This window comes from Pan troglodytes, chromosome 4, assembly GCF_028858775.2.
Source record: "Pan troglodytes isolate AG18354 chromosome 4, NHGRI_mPanTro3-v2.0_pri, whole genome shotgun sequence".
NCBI lineage: Eukaryota > Metazoa > Chordata > Mammalia > Primates > Hominidae > Pan > Pan troglodytes.
The window spans coordinates 157700534-157718614 of record NC_072402.2 but is presented as its reverse complement, the minus strand read 5'-3'; the positions used below and the strand labels follow the sequence as shown (position 1 = coordinate 157718614).

Sequence of the window (18081 nt, the reverse complement as noted above, 5' to 3'; positions counted from 1 at the left end):
TGTTTGCAGGAAGTAGAACTGAGTAACGCACAGAAGCTGCTGCAAAAAGGTGAACTCACAGAACTTATATGCTTCATAGTTCTAAAGAAAAAGTCACTTTTAATTCCCTTGGTGTCAAGAACTAGGGCATTTGAAAAGAGGATGACACTGCTCCAAAACATGTTATTCAGTTCCAGAGCTCTGACCTATAGTCATTTCGAGACCTATGTTAAAAATAAATCTCACTTGGTGTGGTAGCCCATACCTGTAATCCCAGCACTTTGGGAGGCCAAGGAGGGTGGATTGCTTGAGCTCAAGAGTTTGAGACCAGCATGGGCAACATGGCAAAACCCCGTCTCTACTAAAAAACAAAAATTAGGCCAGGTGCGGTGGCTCACACCTGTATCCCAGCACTTTGGGAGGCCGAGGCAGGTGGATTGCCTGAGGTCAGGAGTTCGAGACCAGCCTGGCCAACATGGTCAAATCCCATCTCTATTAAAAATATAAAAATTAGCCAGGTGTGGTGGCAGGCGCCTGTAATCCCAGCTACTCGGGAGGCTGAGGCAGGAGAATCACCAGAACCTGGGAGGCAGAGGTTGCAGTGGGCTGAGATTGCACCACTGCACTTCAGCCTGGGTGACAGAGTAAGACTTCGTCTCAAAAACAAACAAAACAAAAAAATAAAAATAAAAATACAAAAATTAGCTGGGCATGATGGCTCATGCCTGCAGTCCCAGCTACTCTGGAGGCTGAGGTGGGAGGATCACTGGAGCCCAGGAATTTGAGGCTACAGTGGAATTATGGAATCGTGCCACTGCACCCCAGCCTGGGGGACAGAGCAAGACCTGGTTTCAAAAAAACAAAGCAAAACAAAACAAAAACAAACCTCTTCCTCACTGAATCAAGGGCTTGGACCACAGGACTTAGGCTGTTCTATTATTATTACTGTTACTCTTGAGGTGGTAGCATCACTTGAGCACGAGTTTGAGACCAACTGGGGCAACAAAGCAAAACCCCATATCCTGAAAAAAAAAAAAAAAAAAATTTAGCTGGGTGTGATGGCAAGCCCCTGTATTCCCAGCTATGAGGGAGGCTGAGGCAGGAGGATCACTTGAGCCCATAAGTTTGAGGCTGCAGTAAGCTATCATCATGCCACTGTGCTCCAGCTTGGGCTACTCTGTCTCTCTTAAAAAAGATAAAGGAACTGTCATCAACTAGAGAAAACTAAGGCAACATGAAAACTAAATGCAGTGGATCCTGGAACAGAAAAGATGATGTTCATGGAAAATGTGATGAAATCTGAATAAGGTCTGCAGTTTATAGTGTTGTAATAATGTTTATTTCCTGGTTTTGATAACTGCACTATGGATATGTAAGCTGTTAAAATTAAGGGAAGCTGGAATCTATTTTTTGCTACTTTCTGAAAAATGTTATTTCAAAAATAAAAAGTTAAAATAGAACTCTCCACCTGGGAAATAATTTTTATCTTTCAAGAGCTAAATATAGTCTCCAGTAAGGACATTAAACCCCTACCTACCTCAGTAATGAGAGTTTTTCAACATACTTATGGCACAGAATGTGTAGGCACTGTGCTATGTACACAGCACAGAGAAGGCTCTACCCATTGCCCACCCCCCACACTTACATGCTAACCAGAGTATATTGATTGAACACTACCTGCAAGAAGTGTGGCTGTAAAGGCCACTTTACAAAAGATTGTTTCATGCAACCAGGTGGGACCAAATACTCTCTGATACCTGATGAGGAAGAGGAAAAGGAAGAGGCAAAGTCAGCAGAGTTTGAGAAGCCTGACCCCACAAGGAATCCTTCTAGAAAAAGAAAGAAGGAGAAGAAAAAGAATAGGAAGTCATCTGACTCTGACAGCTCAGACTCTGAGAATGATACAGGCAAGAGGGCAAGGCACACATCAAAAGACAGCAAGGCAGCAAAGAAGAAGAAAAAGAAGAAGCACAAGAAGCACATAGGAGTGGAAAGATTAGGCAACATGTGACATGCCTTGTGCACACGGCTTTGTCCCCATTGAGCCTTGTATTTGGAAGCTTAGTCACCTGTGTCCATCTGGATCTGTTTCGTGATAAAACACGAAACTACCTAAAATGAAAAGGTAAGCAGAGTTACATGTCTCCCTAGCTGAATTATAAGTTTCTTGACAGAGAAAACCATATTCTTCAAGAAAACTTCAGCCTGGGCAACAAAGCAAGACCGTGTCTCTCCTAAAAATCAAAAAAATTAGCTGGGCGTGGTGGCTTATGCCTGTAGTCCCAGCTATTTGGGAGGCTGAGGGGGAAGGATCACTTGAGCCCCAGAGGTAGAGGTTACAATGAGCCATGATTGCGTCACTGCACTCCAGCCTGGGCAACAGAGCAAAACTCTATTTCCAAAAAAAAAAAAAAGAAAGAAAACCAATTTTGCCTAATATATATATATATTTTTTGAGACAGTGTTTTGTTCTGTTGCCCAGGCTGGAGTGCAGTGATGCAATCTCAGTTCATTGCAACCTCCGCCTACCGGGTTCAAGTGATTCTCCTGCCTCAGCCTCCTGAGTAGCTGGGATTATAGGCGCACACCACCAGGCCCTGCTAATTTTTTTTGTATTTTTAGTAGAGATGGGGTTTCACCTTGTTGGTCAGGCTGGTCTTAAACTTGACCTCAGGTGATCCGCCCACCTCGGCCTCCGAAAGTGTTGGGATTACAGGTGTGAGCCACTGCACCCGGCCTATTTTGTCTATTAATTGCAGGTACTAACAAATGTCTGCTGAATGAATAACTCAATTTCTAGAATTACCCTGAATCTGTAGCATATGCGGGTTAATTTTCATTTAACTAACAAAGAAATAAAGGTGGAAACTATTACAAGTGTCCTTTCTGAATAAAATTAGCAAATCAAGGATTTAAATATTATAAACTGCTTTACATAAAGAAGATATTCTATAAAGAAGACAAATTACTGTAAATACTAGTTAGGATGAAAAATGGAAATGGTATGCTACTATTGCTAAGTGAAGACTCTTCCTGTAAAGCAAATATCCATGACTTGGCTATAATCTTACCTTGTAATTTCCTATTTACTAACATAGTACCCCTATCTGCTTAATTACCTATACTAGATTAGATGCCTGATTCCATGGCTGTGTAACTCATTCAATGAGCCAAAACTCATAATACTTATTATGTGCCAAACATTGTGCTAAGAGCTTCAAATGGATTGATTCACTTGCTTAAAATATTAGAAGTAGCTTGAATATAATTTTTTAATTGACAACAAAAAAACCACCCTCCAAAAAACCCAAAAATCCAAGCTAGAGAACTTCAACTGATATAATTTAAAATCCTGGGTAGCATGGCAAAATGTTAGAAAGTGCTTCTCTAGTCCCTTATAAATAAACCACTCTTCAGCAGACTACAATGCAGTGGCTGAGTAGGGTATTTCTTTTACTTTAGGTCAGTGAATACAACATAAACACACTTGACTTTGAGCTTATAAGTGTATACCCCATCTATCATTATTAAATAGTTAAAAACTTGCATGAAATACATTTAAAAAATAATCTCATATTTAAATAATCCTATGGTAAGCATGTGCTCAACAGACAAACAGGGAGAAAACCAAGACTCTCACTCCGGCAAGCTTATGTCCATATTATAAATCTATCAGCAGCTCTCTGCTGCCCTCTGCAGTTTTGTGAAGTAATTGCTACAAAATAAAACGGCATACACTTTATGCCAAGCACAGTACCCAGGGATCACAGTACCCAGAGATCAATCGCTGGAGTAAAAGAGAGCGTAAAGAGAGGTACATACTTGCTCAACTGCTGGAAAGTGGAGGCACATGCAACAAAACTTTCTGCTTTAGTCTTATCTAGGTGGGACAAGAAAACTACACTTGGAATGCAAATACTGGAAGGGCTAGGGACATCAGTTCTATAATTATTTTGAAGGGAATTCCTTATCATTAAAAAAATAAGCTTTTGGTTTTGTCTTCTTTGAAATCAGATATCACTTGCTTTACATACATAAAGACATATCTGTTCTTTCCACAAGTCACCTTTACAGGTCCTCTAGGGAGGCATGAGGGAGGATCTTTGGATCTAAGCCACAGTTAGAACCTGCCTCTCAGTAGGTGTTATCCTTCTGAGGAAAAAAATGACTGATCTATGAGGAATTAATCTTGGAAATAGTCCCTTGTTTCTTAAATCAGAAAATTCTATTTCCCAAAACTCAATCTTTAACAGAAATAAATTTTCTATGTCCGGACTGCTTAAATTCGGCCCAACAAGTTGTTTTTAGACCTTGATCAACGGATGTAGGTAAAAGAAAACCCCTATTCAGTTCTTCCGATGTTGGATGCAGTCGATGTACGGGTTAGGTCAATACTTCTTGTTTTGGAAGCTTAGTCATCTGTGTCCATCTGGATCTGTTTCCCATGGTGTGGCCACAGTTCTTCCTATATCAAAATTACCTGGGAGGCTTGCTAACAAAACAGATGCCTGGTTGTTGCCTCACAGGTGTGTGGTGTCAGACACTTCTCAGGCTGTGCATGGTTAATACATTTCCTGTGATGCTTAGACACAATAAAGTCTGGAAACCACTGATCTACACAAAGTGACCTTTCTTAATAAACACAGGAAATACTGAACGTCATTTTAACTTTTCTGCCAGCAAATAATGTAAACACACCTCACTAACTTCCAAATGTTTTAGAGCAGCGGTCCCTACCCTTTTTGGCACCAGGGACTGCTTTTGTGGGGAACTATTTTTCCACGGACTAGGGTCTTGGGGAAGGGGGTGTTCATAATGATTCAAGCACATTACATTTATTGTGTACTTTATAATTATTAAACTGTAATATATAATCAAATAGTTATACAATTCACCATAATGTAGAATCAGTGGGAGCCCTAAGCTTGTTTTCCTGCAACTAGACGGTCCCACCTGGGGGTGACGAGAGACAGTGATAGACTATCAGGCATTAGATTCTTGTAAGGAGCAGGCAACACAGATCCCTTGCATGTGCAATTCACAACAGGGTTCACAAGCCTACGAGAATCTAATGCTACCATGGATATGACATGAGGTGGAGCTCAGACAGTAATGCAAGCGATGGGAAGTGGCTGTAAATACAGATGAAGCTTCGCTCACTAGCCTGCTGCTCACTTCCTGCTGTGTGGCTGGGTTCCTTACAGGCCACAGACTGGTATCAGTACATGGCCGGGGGTTGACGACCCCTGTTTTAGAGCAAGCAACCCTTATTTCCACTGGTTTAAACTCAGCATCAGGCCAGGCAGGGTGGTTCATTCCTGTAATCCCAGCACTTTGGGAGGCCAAGTGAAAGGGCCTCTACAAAAATAAAAATAAACAAACTTGGGATCAGAAATCTAAGCTCCTTCTAGGATTTGATTTAATCGTTTGTAGACAGCATTAAGTTCAACAGTGGTAACTCTAAGAAGTTGGTAAAACTGACCACCTTAGTTCCAAAGGATGCCCATTAGAAATGAAAGAAAAGGAGGCTGGGGCGGGCGGATCACTTGAGGTCAGGAGTTCGAGACCAGCCTGGCCAACGTGGTGAAACTCCGTCTCTACTAAAAATACAAAAATTAGCTGGGTGTGGTGGTGGGCACCTGTAATCCCAGCTACTTGGGAGGCTGAGGCAGGAGAATCACTTGAACCTGGGAGGCAGAGGTTGCAGTGAACCAAGATCATGCCACTGTACTCCAGTCTGGGCGACAGGGCAAGACTCTGTCTGAAAATAAACCAACAGAAAACAACAACAAAAAAAAGAAAACAAGAAATGAAAGAAAAGGGAGGCAGGAGGCAGGGCACAGTGGCTCATGCCTATAATCCCAGCACTTTGGGAGGCTGAGGTGGGTGGATCATGATGTGAGTTCGAGACCAGCCTGGCCAATATGGTGAAACCCAGTCTCTAGTAAAAATACAAAAATTAGCTGGGCGTGGTGGCACACGCCTGTAGCCCCAGCTACTCGGGAGGCAGAGAGAGAATTGCTTGAATCCAGGAGGCGGAGGTTGCAGTGAGCGGAGATCGCACCGCTGCACTCCAGCTTGGGCGACAGAGAGGGAATATCCATCTCAAAAAAAAAAAAAAGAATGAAAGAAAAGGGAAACAACAAAATCAGAAAGATTGCTCATGACGTTAACAGGACTATGCAGGCCACTATGGAAGAAGTTACTGAAAACTTTTTGGGAGCAATCGAGAGAGTATTCCCTGCAAACACACCCACAGCCACAACATTAATTAGATTATGAAAATGGTGCAATAGGGTGGCAGAAACATGGAAATCCAAAAGATTAAGTAATGTGGAATTTAGGAAAAATGACAGAGGGAAGAGACTGAAATATAACTTCTGTTCTAAACTGAAACTTCTAAGCTTTGATAATGGTTCCTAGAGAGAAAATGACCTTAAAGAATAATCCTTAAAATTTTCAGAGCCTAATGTTTTAAAATCCCAGATACCAGGCATTCTGAATCCATGTTCACCAAGCAACAGACTTTTGGATCCCTTATGTGTACATGTAAATGAATACCATTTGCAAACCACTAGTGAAAGGGAGCAAACCCATTGAAATGACTAAATCTGCATTTTGGCTTACAAATAAAAAATGTTTGTTTGCAGGAAAGAATTAAATCACCAGAACCTGGATGAGTTCAAAGTTCCTTCATCTTCTTCATATTAATAAAGGCCACACCATCCATCCAGTAGCTGAAGACAAGGAATCATTCTAACGTCTCACTCCATCCCGCCAATCGAATCCACTGCAATGTGTGGTCTGCTTTACCTCTGAAATATATCCCGAAATCATACACTTCTCTTCAGATCCACAGTTCAAGCTACTATCATCTTCACCAGGCTACTGCATTAGAGCCTAATTGGTCTCAAATGTTCTATTCATGTCCCTCCTCCATCCTCATACCCCTCCATTCTCTGTATAAGAACTGAATTCTCTTATTAAAATGTAAATAACTTCCGTCTCTCCCTGGCTTAAAATTATCCATCTGTTTCCTTCTGCACTTGGAAAAAACTTCAAGTTCTTTACCACGGCTTAGGAACTATTCCATAATCAGACCCTTGCCTACTATCAGCCCACTCTCTTCCTTAATCATCATGCTTCAGCCATCGGCTCTTCCATTCCTTGAACATGCCAAAACACCAAACTTGTTGTTACTTTAGGGCTTTATTCAACTGCTCTCTTTGTCTGCAATGCTTCCCTCTCAGAGGGTCACACATTTGGCTGCTCCCAGCGCCACCCTCCCCTAAGTCTCTGTTGAGAGGCCACCTCTCCAGAGAGGCTTTCCTGACCAGCCAATCTAAAGCAGTCCTCTCCACCTGTCTTAGTCAGGTTGCTATAACAAAATAACAGACTCAGTAATTTATAAATAATAGAAACTTATTTTGCACAGCTCTAGGGGCTGGAAATTCCAAGATCAAGGCACCAGCAGATTTCGCGTCTGGTAAGGGGCTTGTTCTTTGCTTCAATATGGTGCCTTCTTTCTGCATCCTCACTTTGTGGAAGGGGAGTAGAAGGGCCCAACAGGTTCCCTCAAGTCTTTTATTGGTATACTTTATAAGGATACTAATTCTTCTAATCACCTTCTAAAGGCTCCACCTCTTAATACTACACATTGAGGATTAAGTTCAACATGAATTTTGGAGGAAAACATTCAAACCATAGCATCATCCTTCCAACCCAACCCATCCTTCATCTTAACATTTTGTCCTAATTCTCCAATGAGAGAACAGAAACCCTGTCTTGTTCACCACTGTATCCCTCAGGGCCTCAAACAATGTCTAGTGGGTGGAAGAAATGTAAATATTACTTGAATAAATGTGAGAAAAAAAATTCTGTAACTTGTAAGGCCAATTATTGGCTCTCATGGGGGAGAAAAAGATGCTATTCATTCAACAGCTATTTAATGAAGGAAGATTGTGCAAAACCCATGACAGTGGTCCTCAAGCCTCAGCATGTGCATATGAATTACCTAGGAAATTTACACATGAGACCTAAGAAACTGCACTGTGACAAGCAGTCCATAAAAGGCGATTTTCTTATGGAATCAATACTAGCATTCTGCAGTATGTGCCATAGGTCCTAATACTATAAACACTTGCTATGGTCTGAATGTGTCCCTCCAAAATTCATGTTGAAATAATCCCCATTGTGTTGGTATTAAGAGGTGGGTCCTTTTGGGATGTGATTAAGTCATAAGGGTTCCAACCTCATGAATGGATTAGTGTCCTAATAAAAGAGGTTGAAGGGAGCTGCCCTGCCCCTGCTGCCATGTAGGGACACAAATGGTGCCATCTGTAAGGAAGAGGCCCTCACCAGACACTATAATTGCTGGCACCTTGATCTTGGACTTCTCAGCCTCCAGAATTATGAGCAATAAATTTCTATTATTTATAAGTTATCCAGTCTAAGGTATTTTGTTATAGCAGCTTCAACATACTAAGATAGCATTTTTGTATCATAATGTTATTATTGCAATTCTCTTCTGCTGCTACATTTGTCCTTCACCTTAGCCAAGCCTCTCAGAACCAGTTATTTGCTTCACATACCTAGTACATCTCAAATGTTAGCTAAAATTCCATTCCTGTGGGTAGTTATATCTACATTTAAGCTTTCACAAATAGTTAAGATTTACTGCTGAAATAAACACACAAATACACTATACTCTCATTGAGAGCTTTTCCTGTTTTTACCAAATCTTAACTGCTTTCCTCCTCAATTATTCTTGATTTATGAGTCCTGCTGAGAAGTGACACTACACTTGAGCCTGAATTATCTTCCCAGCCACAGGACAAGTGAAGTTAGCTTGATTAACAGACTTTGGCTACTATTATTTGGTTGTGTCCAACAAGAAACCTTTAATAATACATAGACCCTGTACGGAATAGCACTTCTTTCCCAAATCATCAGGGGTCAGCTTCATGTGCTTTTGTGGTAGGGCACACAGTTTGGTTGTAAAGTAATCAATTTTTATTTATTTATATTCTTAAAATGGAATAATGTAATACAGGCTTACTGAAAAAAAAGCAAATATTACAAAATTGCATTACATATAAATTAAAATTCCCTAATAATCACACCTCTCAAAGTTACTTACTGCTTACACTTTGGTGTATACCCTTCAAATTTGTATGTATAAACATATTTTCACATAGCCTTAAAAGAAATCATCACTGTTGTATAACCTGATTAATTAATTTGACATTATATTACAGGGAGCTTCCCAGGTCAATACCTACGATTCATCTTTTCAAAAAAATTTTTAAAATTATTTATTTATTTATTGAGACAGAGTCTCATTCTGTCACCCAGGCTGGAGTGCAGTGGCGTGATCTCGGCTCACTGCAACCTCCGCCTCCTAGGTTCAAGCAATTCTCGTGCCTCAGCCTTCTAAGTAGCTGGGACTATAGGTGCGCACCACCATACCTGGCTAATTTTTGTATTTTTAGTAGAGATGGGGTTTCACCATGTTGGCCAGGCTGGTCTTGAATTCCTGGTCATGAGTGGTCTGCCCACCTTGGCCTCCCAAAGCGCTGGGATTATAGGCATGAGCCACTGCACCCGGCCAAGATTTACCTTTAACAACTGCATTGTACACTACATAAATATAACAACAAAATTTAAGTAATACTCTGGGAAGAACACATTTTTCTCTCCTACTATACCCTCCCAATAGGTCTGACACCAGATGAGAGTGTTTTCCACACTAAACAATTCTCCAATGGACACCAACGGGGTGTCCTATAATTCAATTCAGTTCTGTCACTATCTCCAGGTAGACAGTATCTGATCCCACAGGTTAAGAGTTTAGTCTCATAAGCCTGGCCCCACTTCAGACACTAATCACAAGTCCCAGGTTGTGACCTATGATTCCGACTGAATGGTTAGCACAGGGTTCTTACCACCCCCTCTGTGGGTTCAATAATTTGCTAGAATGGCTCACAGAACTCTGGGAAACACTTTACTTACACTTAGTAGTTTATTATAAAGGACATTATGAAGGATATAGAACAGCCAGGTGAAGAGACACACAGGGAAAGGTAGAGGGAGAAGGGGTGCAGAGCTGCCACGCCCTCTCTGGGTGCTACCCTCTTAACACTTCCATGTGCTCATCAACCTGGAAGCTCATCAGATTTCTAGTTCAAGAGTTTTTATAGGCCAGGCGCAGCAGCTCACACCTGTAATCCTAGCACTGTGGGAAGCTGAGATGGGAATATTGCTTGAGTCTAGGAGTTCGAGACCAGCCTGGGCAACATAGTGAGACTTCATTTCAAACACAAAAAAATTTAGCAAGGTGTGGTGCAAGGCGCCTGTGGTCCCAGCCACTTGGGACATTGATGTAGGAGGATTGCTTGAGCCCAGGAGGTTGAAGCCTGCAGTGAACTATGATCGCACTTCTGCACTCCAGCCTGGGCAACAGAGCGAGACTTGGCTCAAAACACAAGAAGAAAAAAGCTTTAACGGAGCTTAATCTCCAGCACTTGCCCTCCTCCTTTCCTGGATTTTGGTAGGTGGTGCCAAAAGTTCCAACCCTCTAAACCTCTAATCACTTAGTCTTTTTGGTGACTGGCCCCATCCTTCCTTAGGCTATAGATAGGCCAGATCCTAAAAGTTATCTCATTAGGATGAACTCAGGTGTCATCAAAAGGGGTACATTAAGAATAACAAAAAAATACACTACACTATCAGAAAATTCCAAGGGTTCTAGTGGCTCTGTAACAGGAACCAGGGACAAAGACCAAATAAATTTACTATACTACAAATACCCTGTTTAACACTGTCTAGCTTTCCAAAATTATGAATGATGCTGCAACACATCTATGTATATACATTTGTGTATATTTCTAATAATTTCCTTGAAATAAATGGCTACAAGAGAATCAGTGTTAATGCTGTCATGTCCAATATGGTAGTTACTAGCCACATGTGACGATTTTAAAATTATTTATTTATTCATTTTGAGACAAGGTCTCACTCTGTTGCACAGGCTGGGGTGCAGTGGCGTGATCATGGCTCACTGCAGCCTTGACTTCCCAGGCTCCAGGGATCCTCCCACCTCAGCCTCCTGAGTGGTGGGGCTACAGGCTTGTGCCACACGTGATTATTTTTATTTTTATTTTTAAAGGCTTTTTAACAAATTTTAATTAAAAAAAAATTTTTTTTTTTTTTTTGAAAGACAGGGTCTCACTATGTTGCCCAGGCTGGTCTCAAACTCCTGGGCTCAAGTGATCCTCCAGCCTCAGCCTCCCAAGTGCTGGGATTATAGGAATGAGCCACTATGCCTGGCCCATGTGACTATTTATTTATTTTCTGAGACGGAGTTTTGCTCTTGTCTCCCAGGCTGGAGTGCAATGGCCCAATCTCGGCTCACTGCAACCTCGACCTCCTGGGTTCAAGCAATTCTCCTGCCTCATCCTCCTGAGTAGTTGGGATTACAGGAGCCCGCCACCAGGCCTGGCTAATTTTTTTATTTTTGGTAGAGATGGGGTTTCACTATGTTGGCCAGGCTGGTCTTGGGTCGAACTCCTGACCTTAGGTGATCTGCCTGCCTCAGCCTCCCAGAGTGCTGGGATTATAGGTGTGAGCCATCCCGTATGACTATTTAAATTAATTAAAATAAAATTCAGTTCCTCAGCCGTAATAGCCACATTTCAAGTGCTCAACAGCCTGATGTAGTCAGCAGCTACCATACTGCATGGTGCAGGATGTAGAACATTCCTATCATTGTAGAAGAGTCTATTGATAGCCCTATCTAAAGAAATGGTCACATAAAAATTTGGTATCTGCATCCCATGAAGTGACATAACAATTTAAATTCCCAATATTAGTATATGAGTTCCAACATCCTCTCCTTGTCAACATCAGATCAATATTCTGATCTGATAGATGAGACATAATGTTTTAGTTAGTATTTTTTTTTTTTTTTTTTTGAGACAGAGTCTTGCTCTGTCACCCAGGCTGGAGTGCAGAGGCCTGATCTCAGCTCACTATAACTTCCATCTCCCAGGTTCAAGCGATTCTCCTGCCGCAGCCTCCCAAGTAGCTGGGATTACAGGCGCACACCACCACGTCCAGTTAATTTTTGTATTTTTAGTAGAGATGGGGTTCCATCATGTTGGTCAGGCTGGTCTCGAATTCCTGACCTCATGATCCGCCCGCCTTGGCCTCCCAAAGTGCTAGGATTACAGGCGTGAGCCACCACGCCCAGCCTGTATTTTTCATCATTATTAATGAGGCTGAGTCTTTTCACATTTTTTGACCATTTTTTTTTTAGTCATTGTTGAACTATCTGAACTTTATTTTAAAAGATTCAAATATAACACTATCCTGTTTCTGATGAGCTATTAAAGCCAAACCATATATGCAGAAGACATTTCTTCAATCTGTTTCGCTGGCTTCTTGAAAATTTTGGAAAGATATTTATCAAAATAGCATACAAACACCTAATAAGAGTAGTACCACAGTTAGCTGAAGGCAATCTGCACTCTTACAGGTTGTTTCCTTAAAGTAGAGTCAGTGGCTTACATTTCTCTAAATAATAAGACTAGCACTGCAGTATGTTACTGTTATGAGATATTCTTACAAATTTTCAAATTAGCTATGAAAACACTTAGACTGATATATAAATGAATAGAAAATATTTATGTTTTAAACATGAATACTACTGTATGATTATGTTTATATGAATGTCTGGAACAGGAAAAAACCACCTATGGGACAGGAATCAGAAGAGTGGTTAACCAGAGACTGGCGGGGTTGGGAAAGGAATGACTGATAAAGCACACAAATGGAGTTTCTGACATGATGGAAATGTTCTCTATCTTGATAGAAACGTGAGCTATGCAGGTGTATACAATTGTCAAACTCATTGCATTCTACACATGAGAACTGATATACAGTTTCACTAAATTATATCTCAATTTTTAAAAGGAGGGAAAAAAGTGAAAAAAAGTATTGTTCTACTTAGAATATTAAACTTACAGGCAATAAAAATAATTATCCTCACTGGGTGTGGTGGTTCACGCCTGTAATCCCAGCACTTTGGGAGGCCAAAGTGGGAGGACTGCTTGAGCCCAGGAGTTGGAGACCAGCCTTGGCAACATGGTGAGACACTGTCTCTACCAAAAAACCCACAAAAATTAGCCAGGCAGGGTGGTGCAAGCCTGTTGTCCCAGGTGCTCAGGAGGCTGAGGTGGGAGGATCCACTTGAGCCCAGGAGGTTGAAACTGCAGTGAGCCATGATCACATCACTGCACTCCAGCCTGGATGACACAGTGAGATCCTGTCTTTAAAAAAAAAAAAAAAAAAATCATAAAAGTATTTATAGAACTTAAAGTATGATTTTCTGGTCTAGGAGACACAAAAAAAGTTTTACTAAATTAGAGGTGGGGATCAGACTTTGTGACACCTTGAGCCAAACCATTCAACTGTCAAATCCAGAGGGCACTAGAAAATTAATATAATTTCAGGGCAAAATATATTAAGGTATCAGAAAAGCACTACTAACTTTTTAACATAGATGCATAATCAGTGTTTCTAAAAAGCCTGAAACCTGTTATAATGTTATGGAACAGTAGTTAATTTTTTTGAGCTGTATTTGCTGTGGTAGTTTATGAACTTGGCTCACTTTTGCCCTTTTTCCTCCTGTTCTGGTGGCGCACACTAGCACAAAAGCGAACACGTTCACATTAAAGCTAACTGATTTGATAATGAAAAGCGTCTAAGGAGAGAGAAAGAGAAGATGCTCCTACCCACCCCAGGCTACCTTCCCACCCCCACTGTTAGGCTTAGGCTGAGCATTTATTATCTCATCTCAATACCAATGTATCACAACCTGTTCAGTGAGTAAGCTCCTTAGTGGCATAAACTACAATCTAGTTCAAGTTCTTTGTAGACAAACTCAAGACATTACAGTAACTCTTCAGAGACTACCTTGCTTGTGCAATCAGAAGGAAGTAGGACAGCAGGACTTCAGTCTCCAAAAGTGAAGGCTTGCCCAGTTAAGGGTGTGGCCCCAGGGCAAAGAAACAGGAGAGTGTACATTTTATTAGTCTATCTGCTTTGTAGGAAGACAGATGTTTTTGTTATTACATTATACATTATACTCTAGCTTTGGAATCCAACAGATTTGATTTGAGAATTAGTTTTGCAATTCATTAGGTGTTTGATCTTGGGCTAGTTACTTCATCCCTCTAAGCTGTTTCCTTATGGGAAATAACAGTATGTATCTCATAGGCATGTTGTGATGATTAATGAAAACACAAGTAACATTTTAAGTCAGTGGATGGCACATTGTAGGCATTCAACAAAGGATAGCTAGCTATAATCATACACAATTCTGTTCCTCAAGACCTCTGCAACCAAAACCCCACCAAGATATTCAGGCAGTCATATTTTGCTAACAAGGGATTAGCATAAACAGGAAATGTTCATAAACATAAATGTAGCATAAAGATAAAATGTTCATTACAGAAATCTCAGCAGCCAACCATAGAAAAGGTCATAACAGAAAACTAAAAAGTATATATACATTTTGAAAATAAACAAAAAGACTGTTACATTACAGACTCCTGAAGTACAAGATGAACATAACTGAAGGTTCACAGAAAATAATGAAAATTTCTTTGTTAAGCAGACACACTCAAGTGCTTCCCTGTCACGCCACCGATTTATCTCAGATCCAACACTACTAAAGCCATAAGAAGACAAAGGGGCAAGTTATTCTTTACCACAGATGAGGTGGTCTATGATACAGTATCGACCACATTTTAAAATGCAGTGTAAGTGGCAGATCTTGCACAATAAATAAAATACTTACCTGTTTCTCTTCATCCGACATGTTTTTTTCCAGTTCTATTAGGTATCCTTCATCTAGTTCAGAGGAATTCACATCTTCATTAGATTTGTTCTCAACCTTGTCCGCTCCTGGCTCCTCCTCAAATGAGGCACTGCAGTCATGAAAACACTCCTCTTCTCCCTGGTCCTCCTGGAGATGGGCCTCATCATCCTTGAGCAGCTTACTCTGGGAATGCTGATTTTTGGGATCAGGAACTGGAGGGCCAGCACACTCGGCTTCCTGAGTATCTGTAACCTTCAAACCATTTAACAGATCCTCTGGAACCCCACAGTTCTCTGACTTCTCCCCCATGCTGCCCAGTGAGGGAGGTGACGCTAAAGCTGGGGAAAACAAAACAAAACTGCTATGTAATGGTGCTTATATTTTTAGAAGTTCTGTTTCAAACCTAAACAAACCTCTGCATTACAGCCAAAAACCACACCGTAACTTCCTTTCACTGGAATTCATTATTTAAAAATACAGCTTATCATAAGTAATAATAATGTCAAATCGTCATTTTAACTGAGACCCCTTTTCTGGTCAAATCTGGTACCAGATTCTTTTTTTTTTTTTTTTTTTTTTGAGACTTAATCTCAGTCTGTCGCCCAGGCTGGAGTACAGTGGCGCGATCTCGGCTCACTGCAATCTCTGCCGTCCGGGTTCAAGCGATTCTCCTGCCTCAGCCTCCCGAGTAGCTGGGATTACAGGCGCCTGCCACCGCGCCTGGCCCAGAACTTCTTAAAAGCAACAAAAGAAGCCGTTTTTAATGTAACTCTTCCACGTTCCACCGTTCGTGTTCTGTTTGGATAGCAAAAATTAGGCAGAAACTAAAACAGTGACAAGAAAAAGGAAGCAGCCCTAATCTCCATTCAGAATGAATAACCAAGGCACGAGTAAGAAACTACGGTCCGTCTTTTTAGCACCACCACAGGAAGCCCAAGAATACGTTTCTAGTAGACTTCAAAATAAAATCCGTGCCAAAATTGTGATTACTTTAACCCAAATGCGTGTGGTAGAGCCCACGCAGCTTACACTGGAAGGGGAACCCTGGCGCAGGTGACCCTAATCAGGATTACCGTGGGGGCCAGAGTCAGGCATTAGAAAGCGTGACTCTGAACCCTAGCTGCCCAAGAGAACACTAGAGATACTTTAGAAAATACCACTGCTCAGACCCTGACCAAATTCTGATTTATTAGTGTCGCGTCAAGCAAGGGCATCAGGTTTATTTATTTATTTATTTATGTTTTCATCCCAGGTGATTCTGATATGCAGCCAATTGCGAACCACTGCTGTAGAAGCTGAGTCAGAGCATCAGCAGCCCAGATATTTGCAAAAATTTGCGACAGATTTGCAAGAACGTAAATTGCTCTAGTCGCAGCAAAATCACGCCAACGACCCTTGTATCACGACAAGAGTCTGAATTTGCCCTAGTATGTGCCAAGAAAACTTAAAAAACCAGCAAGATCTTAATACGGAGACTTCGCCTCCACAGCAATGTCTTGCTTCTCTTCGCTCCCAGGTCTACTGGAAGAACACAGGAGTTTGAGCTCCTACAGTTAGGGAAGTGATGCCTCGCGCTTCCCAGCAGATTATTCCCTAGCTTTGTTCCTCACAGCCAACACGCTTAGACCCACGGGGTTACTCACAACCTCACAGCTTCTCCGGTCTCCACCTTCTTAGCCTCTGAGAGCTCCTACTTCCGCTCAGTCAGGTGCACTTCCGTCGATGACGACTAATAGCGTCGCTATTTGGCAAAGCATCCTGGGAAATGTAGCGAAACTCTCAGGGAGGAAAGGCATAGTCGCTGTGTGACGTCATTGTACGGCGTGACATTTGAGAGATGGTTGCCATCTTGGGTTACGGCAAGACTCCGCGTTACTCTGCACGAAGAGAAAAAAGGACAAAAGGAAGTCTGTCCCTGTGGTGTTCGTTTCACTATTTATTTATTTATTTATTTATTTATTTATTTATTTATTTATGAGACAGAGTCTCAGTCTGTCGCCCAGGCTGGAGTGCAGTGGCGCAATCACAGCCTCTACTCACTTCAGCCTCAACCTCCTGGGCTCAAGCGATTCTCTTGCCTCAGCCTTACGAGTAGCTGGGACCACAGGTGCGCGCCACCACGCCCAGCTAATTTTTTTGTATTTTTAGTAGAGACGGAGTTTCACTATGTTGTTCAGGCTGGTCTCGAACTCCTGGGCTCAAGCGATCCTCGCTCCTCGGCCTACCAAAGTGCTGGGATTATAGGCGTGAGCCACCGCGCCCGGTCCATTTTTATTTTTCAAGGGCTAGCCAAGTCAAACAGTGGGAGTGGAGAAGAAACAAAAAGATCTGTAACTGGTTGTGATCAGTTAGTTGTAAACACCACTGCACTCAGACCAACTTCAATAATATTTAAGACCATAAGGGAACCCTGAGACCAAGAGTGGTTACCCTATGCATTCATTCGAGAAATGTTCACTGAATGTTTATTAGACCCTGGGCATTGTGCTGGGATCACAGAATTGAAATATAGTACCCATCCTCAAGGTAGCCAGACAGGTAACCAGCAATGACAGCAGAGAATTCGTTTTCTGTAATTCACAGAACCTATTGCAGAGATAGATAGCTGGAAGAGACTTTTTCAGGAAGAGTATGAAACTTGTTTCTTGAATTTCCATCTAAATGAGATTATGCATACAGTTGTATTTTTTTGTAAGTTGAAAGCTTTATATGCTAAAAGAAAACATCAAAAATATATCCTATTTTGGTTTTAGTATTTCTGAATTTTAAAAAATACCCCCAGAATTTAAAAAGTGTAAATGGAGGCTGAGTGTGGTGGCTCATGCCTGTAATCCCAGCACTTTGGAAGGTGGACATGGGAGGATCTCTTGGGGCCAGGAGTTCGAGACCAGCCTGACCAACATGGCAAAACCCATCTCTATCTATATATACATATACATATGTGTGTGTGTGTATAAATTAGCTGGGCACAGTGGCGCATATCTGTAGTCTCAGCTGCTCAGGAGGCTGAGGTGGGAGGATGCTTGAACCTAGGAGTCAGAGGCTGCAGTGAGCTGTGATCACGACACTGCACTTTGGCCTGAACAACAGAGGGAGACTGTCTATATTTAAAAAAAAAAAAAAAAAAAAAAGCAAATGGTTAAGCCTCTTTAAGCGGCCCTGTTAATTCAATTCTGGTGTAATGGAAAGACTGTAAACTTTGGAGCTAAATAAATAAGTAA

The 18081-nt window shown here is 41.5% G+C and overlaps 1 protein-coding gene across 2 annotated transcripts in view; it reads right to left on the bottom strand.

Annotated features, from left to right (window-relative positions):
- The window catches only part of TTC1 (tetratricopeptide repeat domain 1), a 77737-nt gene that overhangs the window by 39745 nt on the left and 19911 nt on the right, over window positions 1-18081 (bottom strand). Inside the window, exons 2-3 of one of the 2 annotated variants that reach the window (XM_001140840.6) lie at window positions 16504-16737; window positions 14840-15198 (exon numbers count right to left, since the gene is read on the bottom strand). In XM_001140840.6, the coding sequence (XP_001140840.2) occupies window positions 14840-15169 (330 nt within the window). In that variant the 5' untranslated portion in view covers window positions 15170-15198; window positions 16504-16737. Of the gene's footprint in view, window positions 1-14839; window positions 15199-16503; window positions 16738-18081 lie in introns of those variants that run through there. The other variant, XM_009450071.4, reaches the window with a different exon arrangement.